The sequence below is a fragment of the Arachis hypogaea genome, chromosome 6, assembly GCF_003086295.3.
Source record: "Arachis hypogaea cultivar Tifrunner chromosome 6, arahy.Tifrunner.gnm2.J5K5, whole genome shotgun sequence".
Classification (NCBI taxonomy): Eukaryota; Viridiplantae; Streptophyta; class Magnoliopsida; order Fabales; family Fabaceae; genus Arachis; species Arachis hypogaea.
This window is the reverse complement of record NC_092041.1, coordinates 88,885,042-88,896,329: the sequence shown is the minus strand read 5'-3', so window position 1 is coordinate 88,896,329 and position 11,288 is coordinate 88,885,042. Positions and strand designations below refer to the sequence as shown.

General features: G+C 28.1%; 1 protein-coding gene and 1 long non-coding RNA gene across 2 annotated transcripts; both read left to right on the top strand.

Annotated features, from left to right (window-relative positions):
• Positions 1-6,100: 6,100 nt before the first annotated feature.
• On the top strand, positions 6,101-8,172 carry LOC114924187 (formin-like protein 21b). The gene is made up of 6 exons (XM_072198234.1): positions 6,101-6,605; positions 7,049-7,213; positions 7,288-7,432; positions 7,690-7,788; positions 7,934-7,975; positions 8,140-8,172. Exons 2-6 carry the CDS (start codon positions 7,203-7,205, stop codon positions 8,170-8,172), a joined length of 330 nt encoding a protein of 109 aa, XP_072054335.1. The 5' UTR covers positions 6,101-6,605; positions 7,049-7,202.
• Positions 8,173-8,840: 668 nt separating this feature from the next.
• LOC112698223 (uncharacterized) lies at positions 8,841-10,377 on the top strand. The gene is made up of 3 exons (XR_003151444.2): positions 8,841-8,931; positions 9,303-9,374; positions 10,163-10,377. It is a non-coding gene; the product is annotated as an uncharacterized lncRNA (long non-coding RNA).
• The last annotated feature ends 911 nt before the right edge of the window (positions 10,378-11,288 follow it).

Sequence of the window (11,288 nt, the reverse complement as noted above, 5' to 3'; positions counted from 1 at the left end):
GTATGTTTGAATCAATTTCATCGTTCTATTTTCAGTTTGACTGGCATATAAAATGGATTGAGATTATCTATATTTATTTTGAATTTGACTCCCCACTCTTCCTCCTTTGTCCCAAATAGTAGAAATAAAAAGGGTACTAATTCTCACGCCTCTTTGGTCAGGGAAAACTAATTAATAAGCGACATAACAATGAATTACATGACAATAATTAAGATGAAATGGAATGAAAGTTACTTATAGTTTAACACAATATGATATTTTGCTGAGTTATTATATCTACATACTAGATACACTACATTTTAAATAAACGCAATACTTGTTTGACATGTGTATTTTTTATATTCAATTATGTCTTAATAAAAAAATAATTTTTTTTATTCGAATATGTTTAAACACACTTAAATACCATTACATATTAATGTGTCTAATCTTGTTCTTAATATATATTTTTAAAATAAATTTAAAAATAGTATATATTATTATTATTTATTAAAACAAGAAATATTTTAAATATTTTATATAATTAAAAAATTAATTTATATTTTAATATAAAAATATTAAAATATCATTACAATTTATCTAAAAAATAATTTATATTTTATATATATCATATCCCATGTCTTATAAAAAAACGTATTTTGTATCGTATCATATCGTATCTCGTATCCGATTCGTATCTATGTCAGTATCTATACATTATAGTTAATACATAAATAAATCTGATTTCAAAATTGAAAGGGATAGACTAAGTCCATATGAGAAATTTTTTGAATTTATGATTCAATCATTATTTTATCAAGATATATAAATTTAAATAAAAAATCTTATTTTTGAACTGAAAAATCAATCACTACTCACTCCTATATATATTATTTATTATGATTCGTATTTTTTAATTTAATTTGGTGACGGGTGTAAAATTATATTACTCGCATCAGTATATACTTTTTCGTTATTCGTCTCAAAACAAAACAAAACAAATAAAATTGAAATGATTATCCATTTTTTGACATCAAAATGACATTACTTTTTTTAATTAAATTTGTAATTTATTTATCAAAATTGAATATCTATTAATTTTATATATATATATTCACTTGTTTAAGGTTAATTTGTCTTTTTACAATATTTTAACTATTATCAAAATTTATTTATTACATTTTTAATATGAATATTTTCCTTTTAGTTTGCACAATTATTTATTTATTTTAAAACAAAGGGACTATATGAGCTATGATAACTGGGAGGATAACATGAGTTCACTATTTTGGGTTAGAGAGAGAAAAAATATGAAGAATATACAACTTTACTACTGATTCAAATGTTGCACAAAACAGAAGTCATCATATTGGTCAGTTACATTTGATGATTTGATGAGATGAAGAAACTAACCATAAGGGGATGAGGCAGCTCAGCAGCACCTCACCAAACGCATGAGGGGGCTTCCTCCTAAGAAACATACACACTCTCAAGTAAAGCTGAATTTTAGGATACTTATGATTATTATGGACTTTTTAATTTTAGTATGTGAATATAATGATGTTTTGGAGCATTAATTATTGGAGTATATGTGTTCAATTAGGATGTAAAATATATCGAACCATCAGATTTATTATTTAAAATATAAATTTGATTCTTAAATTTTGTGTATTTGAATTTTTAAAAATTTTTAATGCATAAATTTGACATTTAAATTTGTATACGTACTTTACTTAAATTAGACCTCATATTTTAGTTTTTTCCTCTCTTTCTAACAAATTAAATTTGAGTGTCTAATTTATTTAATGTCAATTTTCTTAAAACAATTAACTCCGAAATACCAACTCTTCTTATAACTATACATTGCACACTAATTCTTTTCATATAAAAAAAATTAGTCATGATTATGGTGATTGTGATCATTATAAAATTTTGACAATATACTTAAAAATTATAATTAAAAATATGGCTATTTTTTATTATTTAATAATATTTTAATTTAATAACATTTTTTAATAAAAAAATACTACTAAATAAATAAAGTATAAATATAATATTAGTGACACTTTTTAAGTATTATCAAAATTTTATAATTATCATAATCATAGCCAATAATATAGAAGGCACTTAAAGTAAATTATCGATTTTGTTTTAAAATATTAAAATTCTATTAATTGCTGTATTTTTTTAATTTAAATTTTGCTTTTCTTCTACGAAAGCTTAAATCACAACAAATATTAAGTATTTTGAACAAATATGTTACATAGACATATGTAATAATTCAGCTACCAATCAATTACATAGATATGATGCATGGTGAAATAATATGGAATAACCACATATTTATATTATACTTATAATCAAATTAAACTTCGTAAATAATATAACAATATTTATAATTAAAATATAAATAAAAGTATAAAAATAAATTGCGGATAATTTTTGTGTTTTATGAAAATATTTAATTATGTTGTGAAAATATTTTATTATTTTAGTGTGAAAGTGTTGATTATTCTATTATAAAAAAAAAATTATTATTTTGATGGTTCATCAATTTGTTAAAAAAAATGAAAGCATTCTTAACTATATATAAATACATAAGGACTAATTTAACGGTTAAATTTTAGTTTTATCAAACACTTTTGTGTGTTTAATATATATATTTGCTTAATATCATAGTATAATTATTTAATTACTTTTGGAGCTAAATCATCATCGTTTTGATCGTTTGAGAATTGAGAGTTGGATTAATTAATTATTTAATCATGAAGGAAGAACAGAATGAAGTTGGTTATTTAATTTATGTTTTCCAGAGAGGTAAATTTTGCCAAAATAACAAACAAAAGGGTATACGTAATGATGCATGTTTTTACTTGTTTGACCGTGGAAGAGATTTTATTGCAGCTTCTGCGGGAGACACCAGCACCATATGTTTCCCCTTTCTTCATTTTACTTGCTTGTTAATTTTCCCCTACATAATGCATAACAATATATATAGTAGCTTGTAATATTAAAAAAAAAAGTACGTTTTTTTTCTCTTTTCTTTTAGAAATTGGCCTCTTGTAAACCCTAACACGCATTTCTTGTTTTTGCGTTCTGTTTGGCTGAACCATTTTCCCAACCCCATCACTCTCAAAGATTCCTTCTATTTCTTTGCAAATTACCAAATTATCACACGTGACATGTCACTCATTTAATTTCCTACCATATCAAGCTTTTCCTAGCCTCATCACACTCCAATATCCTACCATATAAATTCCTAGTAATGTTGCATTTGAACAACACTTTGTTATAGGAATTTTTTCTGAAGTAAAATAAAAAAAATTAATTCCAAAAAAATATTTTATATTTATTTTTTAAAATTTATTTTTTTTTTTTTACAAAAAATTTGTCAAAAATCTCAGCATGTTGAACGAAGTTTGCCTAATCTTTCGACAAATTTCATATAATGCATGAAGTTTGTCTAATCTTAAACTTTACCACACCTGTCCAATTAAACATACATTATAAATAAAAAAATCATATATTTTATAAATAAAAAAATCATCTAACTTCGTCGAATATCTATAATTTTTTTTCTATTTGTGTTATTGACCATTGGCATATGCTGTAAATTCTGTTTTCTATAGTACTCTTAACCATTTTTTATTCCTCACCTTTATCCTTTTATTTTACACCATATTTAAATATCTATTACACCATAAAAAATATTAATAAATATAATAAAATTCATTAATATATTTATTAATTAAATTTTTTATACAAATTTAATAAAAATCAATATATAATACACTAATATTAATTAAATATAAAATAAAAATAATCGTTATTATACTGTAAAATATTAATCACGACTCTTTTTTCTTGCAAGTTCCTCCACCACTTTTCCCTTTATATTACACTTCAATTTAAGTTAATTTAAAATTCGTAATCTTATTTTGAGTCTATTAATGTAGTTCATGAAAATAATTTCTTTCTCCAACAATAAAATTCAGTAATTTGTTACTATGACTACAAATAGGTTTGCATTATATTTTGGTTTTTCTAAAATTTTTCTGTTTAGCATAATTATTTTTAGTAAATTGGATGAATTGATTTATAATACATTATGTAAGTTAGGGGTTAATGTCTTGATGTAATAAATTGGGGCAATCGATTTATATAATACATTAAGTAATTTGGGTTTTTAATTTGTCTCTCTTTGATTATCATAATTGAATATCTGAACCATGAAAATTATTTAGCTTAACAAAATAAGGGTTAAATTATATCATGTATAATTTTTTTGTTAAATTGTTGCTTAATTTAGATGGAGCATTCCTTTAGACTGAGCATTTCTTTTCGATTAATTGAAATTTTTTCGTGGGTTGTTCATGCAATTATTGTATTTCGTATAAGTTGGTAGTTCTCTCTAATTATACTTAAATTTTTTAAGTTTTATGTTAGACTTATTATTTTTAGGATAGATTTATAGGACAAAAAAAATGGCTCTCCTTCTCAACCTTTTGTTTGTTGGAAATTGCAGAGAATAACAAAAAGATGCACACTAGAATAGATAGTGATAGAAATAGATGTTTGATTAATTGTTTGTTTGTTTGAAATTGTAATTGCAATTATTCAATTGATAAAAAACAAGAATACTGTTTGATAAAAACCTCTAATTTAAGAAAAATTCTGCTGAATCTTCGTGAAAAAATTTTAAAAATAAGGACTCAAATGATGTTTATGTTGTTATTGAAATTGTTTAGTTTTTAAAAAATAAAAATAATTAATTATTTTAAGTCATAGATTAAAATCGTAATTATAGATTCTTAGAGTCATATTTTACAAAATTGTAACTATAAATTCTTTTAGGTCTTCTTTTACATTATGACTAATTGTCTACAGATATTTTATATCATATATAAAAATATGTAACTATAAACCTCTTTTAAGTTATTACACTTCAAAAATATAATTATAAATTGTTTTAGGTCACAGTTTAAAATCGTGACTATATATTCTTTAAGATTATTCCTTAAAATTATGATGATAGACTTTTTTTGCTTAAATTTTAAAATTATGTCTACAAATCCTTTTCGGTCATATTTTAAAACTGTAATGAAACTTTTTTAAATTATGATTTAAAAATTGTGACCATAAATATTTTAAGTTACAATTTTTAAAAAATTGTGACTCTCAGACATTTTTAAGTCATGAATTTAAACTTTAATATGAAAAAATATAACTTAAAATCTAAAATAATTTTATTAAAAAAAATCACCCTTCAAAATCTTAATCATAAACATCTAGGATCACATTTTTAAAATAAATAGAGATGACTAAAAACTTTTTTTTTTAAGTTATAAGTCCAAATCCTGACTATAGAAAATTTTAGGTCAATGTTTTTAGATCTGAATAAAAAGAGATGTGATTATAGCGATTGTATCTACCCCATTTCATGTGATTCTTGATGACAATGAAGAATTATATTTTTATCAGCTTCTCACATTAATTATATATATATAAAAAATAAATTTTGGTATGTCTATATTTATAGTAGATATGATAATTATAAAATATTATTAAAATTAAAGTTATATTTTTTTTGATATTTTGATAATATTTTTTTAATATTTAAAAAACATTATTAAATAAAAAATATATAATTTAATTGTAACAATATTTTTTAAAATATTATAGATACCGTTGCACAAATTAGCATATATATATATATATATATATATATATATAACGGCGCTAAAAATTTGGTGTTGTGACACTACAAGAAAAATACCCATTCAACCACACTTTTTTTAAGCTACATTTGAAAAGCGTAGCCTATTTATAGAATAGGCTACGCTTTTCTCAGTGTTGCCTTTTTTTTAGAGAAAAGGAAACACAATTCTGGCATCATTTAAAAAGTGTAGCCTTAGATATTATAGAAATCACTTATAAAGTGTAGCCCTATGTTAATATCTATGGGTCCACTTTTTATATCAAAGAAAACGCTTTTTGAAGGTAGCCTATTTATTAAGTTTTGGGTACGCTTTTAAAATGATGCCTAATAAGCGCTTTTTCCTCTCTTTTTTCGATCCAAAGCAAACTCACAACACTTAGTGAAATTTTTGTTCCCTCCAAAGCTCATTATCCCCTTTCTGAAACTCACAACACTTGGTAAATCACAGCGCCTTTATCCCCTTTCTGGAACCACATGAATCACAGCGCCTTTGTTCCCTCCAAAGCTCATCACTCATCATCGCGAAGAACCCTCGCTCATCACCCAGTCACCACTCACCGCCAGTCACCACCCACCACTCACCACATCGCTGTGCCGCTCACCGGCTCACCACTCACCAGCTCACAATCTCATCCTCACTCAACACACACAAAAGAGGAAAAAAATCAGAAAAGTGGAGAACGGGAAGAAGAAGAGAAGAAGAGGGGAGAGGGAAAGGAAGGAGAGGACGACGCCGGCTAGGGCTCCGCCGCGCGGACCATCGTCATTGCGTGCGCTGACCGTCGCCTCAGCATCGCCATCTCGGGCACTCACCGTCGCCGCTCAGCATCATCATCGCGTGTGCTCACTGTCGCTTCTCAGCATCGTCGTCGTCGCTCAGCATCGTCATCGCCGCTCACCTGAGAAGGTATGTATCGATTTTCAGTTTGTTCTATGAAATTTGGGAGGTTTTAGGTTCCAATTTAGGGTTTTTAATTAGAGATTTTACTACATGAATGGTTTTAGCTTCCTGGTAGCCGAGAAGCAATCGCAGACCACCTACAATAATTCTCAATCTCATTCTCTTTGTTGCTCGTCATCTCACTTTTTATCTCATTCGCTCTCTCTTTGTCTCACCCTCTATCTCACTTGTTCTCTGTGTATGGATTTTTCTTCTGTGAATTTTTGAAGATTTTGGGGGTTCTATTTTTTAGGCTTTCTAATTTTTTGAGTTTCTACTTCTTGCTTCGTTAGGGTTTTCTTTTTTGTTTGAGAAGATTATTGGCCTCAAGTGTGCAAATTGTCGCCTCTTCAAACAGAGTTTATTATTTCTAACACCATTTGTGGTTTGTGTGTGCTATGAATTTGCAGAACTAATGCAGATAGAAGCCAGAAGATTGGGAATTACTGATCAATGGTTCTTTAAGCTCTTCCTTCTCATCATTGATATTGGATCCGTGCAGCCTGTGTCAGGCGCTGAATCTATTCCAGGAAGGCAAAATCAGTGGAAAGGATACAAAGACTAATGAGACTAAGGTTCGTTCACATCTAGTGGTTCAAAGAATAATCTAGGATTATTGGTTACATACTTGTATTCATTGATTTGGTAGGATGATGCGGGAGAAGATGGTACTGGTGCAAAGAATGATACAAGGAGCAATGCCCAAGCAGCTGAAAAAAGCGAGGGAGAGAAATTATTTGCACAATACTGAAATTATGCTCACTAAGGTTAAGATGCCACTTCCTGATATGATGGTAAGCTGAAAATTGGCGTGAATAAGTTTTTTGATCATTCAGGATAGAAGATTTTATAATGAAAATATCATTCTTATGCATGTTGCTTTCTAGTAAATATTAGTGTTTTTTATTTACATAGAAGATGCTTATTGAAATTTGATTGACTTGTATATGTGCCTAAGGCCACCGATAATAGCTCTTGCCAGCAAATCTGAAATATCCACCTCGAACAATGTGGTAAGTATTATCTAACATGTTAAAATGGATATTCTCAGGCTGCTGTGCTGGCTATGGATGAATCAGTATTAGATGTGGATCAGGTGAAAAATCTCATTAAGTTTTGTCCTACCAAAGAAGAGATGGAACTCTTGAAGGTAAAGATTAACAAACTTATCATACTTAATTCCTACATCTTGTTTTGTCAGGTAAGGTTTCTCATTTGGCGTCTGCTGTTACGGAAACATATCTTTTACTCTGGTTTGTTTGCTTTTCTAATTTTGATTCCCCTTGTTTATGAAGGGATACACTGGTGACAAAGAGAATTTGAAAAAATGCGAACAGGTGTGTACTAATTTGTTATAGCCATATCATTATTTATGATAGCTAATTTAGTGTAAATCTAAGTACTCAGAATTATATAGGATATTGTTTGTAGGCTCCATAACTAGGATCCGTCTACCAGCATTTGATTTCTTAGACCCTTTACTTACTTTAAAATCTGATAGGGAGTTGGGAGGAATGGTGGAGAAATGAAGTAGAGAAGAGAGGAAACTCATTTTAAGGGAAAAAAAAGAAAAAACAATTGTTGGCATGGAAACTGGAAATTGCAAAATTTTGGGTATAAATAATTAGCTGCAGAGGTTAAAGAACTGAATGCGGCAAGGCTTTAATTTTGGAAGTGAATCTAACATATGATAATGATCAATAAAATTGTGCAAGAAGTCTGTTTCTTTGGAAGGCAGCTCATATGAATTCAAGGTCTATATCATGTATAGTTACAGATTTGTTGTTGCTTGCTTGCTTCTAGAAAGAAAGAAGCAATTTATTACATGTCCCCACTTTTTTCTTTAGATGTTGGTTATAAAACAATTTTTTTGGCCTTTCCTAATGCAATATCATACTATGTATCTATAATCATATCCTTGTATATATTTGGTCATGTTTCAGTATTTTTTAGAGCTGATGAAGGTGTCACGAGTAGAGTCAAAGTTAAGAGTATTCTCTTTTAAGATTCAATTTCTGTCTCATGTATGGTGGTGCTTGCTATATTTTTCTTTATGTTTGATTCAGTTATGCTTTTTTCTTTTTGCACGTTATAGAATTTAAGAAGAGTTTAAAAATTGTGAACTCTGCTTGTGAAGAGGTACATTGTGCATGAAACTAACAAACTGTATTATTGGTATTTCTTTGACCTCATGCATTTTCTCTTGGGAATAGGTCCGAAAGTCTGTCAAGCTGAAGATCATGAAGAAAATTCTTTTTTTTGGGTAATACATTAAATCAAGGAACAGCTAGGGGTATGTACTTTTTTCCTTTAAATGTTAATGTCCTTATCATTCTCTAGGACATCGTTCTAGCTCTCTCAATTTTCTATGTTTGGATAATCATAGGCCCTTCTTAATTTTTCAGAAGTTAAAATTTAATTTGATTCTGTTAGATCTTGTCTAACGTAAACTTACAGTTTATGGATTACTATTTATTTATTTAATTTATGCAAAATCCACAATTGAATTCAAGTAGGATAGTCTTTTAAAGCTTGCTGACACTCATGCTTCTAACAATAAGATGACACTGATGCACTATCTTTGCAAGGTATAATAACAATTGCACTAAAGAAATATATCATTTGATTACTTACCTTTTTTCCGTTTTGCTATTTTGGTTCTAGGTTCTAGCTGATAGGTCGCCTGGACTGCTTGACTTCCGCTTAGACCTTGTAAGCCTGGAAGCTACGACTAAGGTGATGATTTATGCTTGGTTGAAAAAAGAAAATTATTCAACTGCTAATTGCTAGTTTGGTTGGTTTATTGGTTCTGTTTCACTTTGTTCCCCTGTAAAACTGAGCACATATCTCCTCCTCTGACTTCTTGCAATGATATGTGTGTCACATGAATTAAGAGTTAACTCACACTTTAGAAGTATGCTATTACTGATCAATGCTATTACATGAATTAAAAAAAATAATAATTATTTAAAAGTTTCAAAACATTATCATCAGTGTGTTCTATTTCATTGAGTATAAAAGCTAACTCTCCCTCTTGTTCATAATATGATACGTTCATAACATGATAATAATATATTAAAATTTTAGTTTTTAAGTGATAGTCCTAATCATGTTCTATATGTTGCTGTTGCATGTAGTAGTAATAGTTGGAAGAGTAATAATTCAAAATTGGCTTGTGTAGGAGAGTTCAACTTTTCAAATGTGAAGAGAATAGGAAAACTTTGTGGCAACAGTTCTGATTTTGGCATTGTGGTGGTAGGTAGGGGATTTTTGTCTAGTTACTAGGGTGATGATTTTTTAAATTATAGCTCTTTATCTTATGGTTTATAGCTTATGCTTTTTTGATCTTTGAATTCTAATTTTGGATTTGTGAAACACTATTATGCATTGGTGAAACTTGTACACGGTATAGAAAGGATTAATGATATCAGTCATTGATAGTTTTGAGTCTGGTTTTTTAATTTTTATAATCGCGAATGTTATTATAAATATTTTTCTAATTACTTTTCTATATAATTATGCAGGATAATATTGAGGATGATGATAATGAAGATTAAGTTGATTATTATTGTGGTTTATTGGCTAAGATAGAGTAGTGTTGGGAATGGATACATGTATAGTTGACTAATGACTTTTATTAGAAGATACTTATGTAGGATATAATATTATAGTTTTTTTTTTATAGAGTATTAGTAGTAAATTCTAAGGGATATCATAGTTATTTTAATATGGCTATGTTTATTTTAATATGAGATGTATGAATATTTAAAATTAACATTATTTTAGTACTTTTGGATCATTATTATAAATATATTTTAGTTACAGATAATTTTTATTATCTAAAAAAATTATTTAGTATAATTCTGTATTTATTTTTATTTTATAATATTTAACTCATTTAATTAAAAATACAGAATTATTATATATAAAATAAAAAAATAATAAGGGATCTAAGGCTACACTTATATAAAGTAGCTATAGTATAAAAAAAAAAAGAGGGACCTAAGGCTACACTTATAAAAAGTAGCCATGGAATATAATGTGGCTATGCTTGACAAGTGATGCAATAGTGTTGAAAAGCGTAGCCTATTCTAGTAAAAATAGAAGTTGAAAAGCGTAGCCTTTGGTCCTGCACAGCATCACTTGAAAAGCGTAGCCTATTCCCAAACGCCAAAAGCGTAGCCTTTGGTGCAGAAAAGCGTAGCCTTTGAGAATAGGCAACGGCCGAATAGGAACCACCCCAAAAAGCGTAGCCGTAGTCCAAAAAGCGTAGCCGTAGCCTAAGGCATCATTCTTTTTCACTTTTGGCTACACTTTTCAAGTGTACCTGAATGGGTGTTTTTCTTGTAGTGTGATGAGCGGATAATTTATACGCTTTTTGACATTGTTTTTAGGTAGTTTTTAGTGTGTTTTAGTTACTTTTTTAGTATATTTTTATTAATTTTTATGCAAAAATCACATTTCTGGACTTTGCTATGAGTTTGTGTGTTTTTTCTGTGATTTCAAGTATTTTCTGGCTGAAATTGAGGGACTTGAGCAAAAATTTGATTTAAAGACTGAAAAAAGACTGCATATACTGTTGGATTCTAACCTCCCTAAACTCAAAGTGGATTTAAAAGATAATAAAATAACAAATAACAAAATTAATTT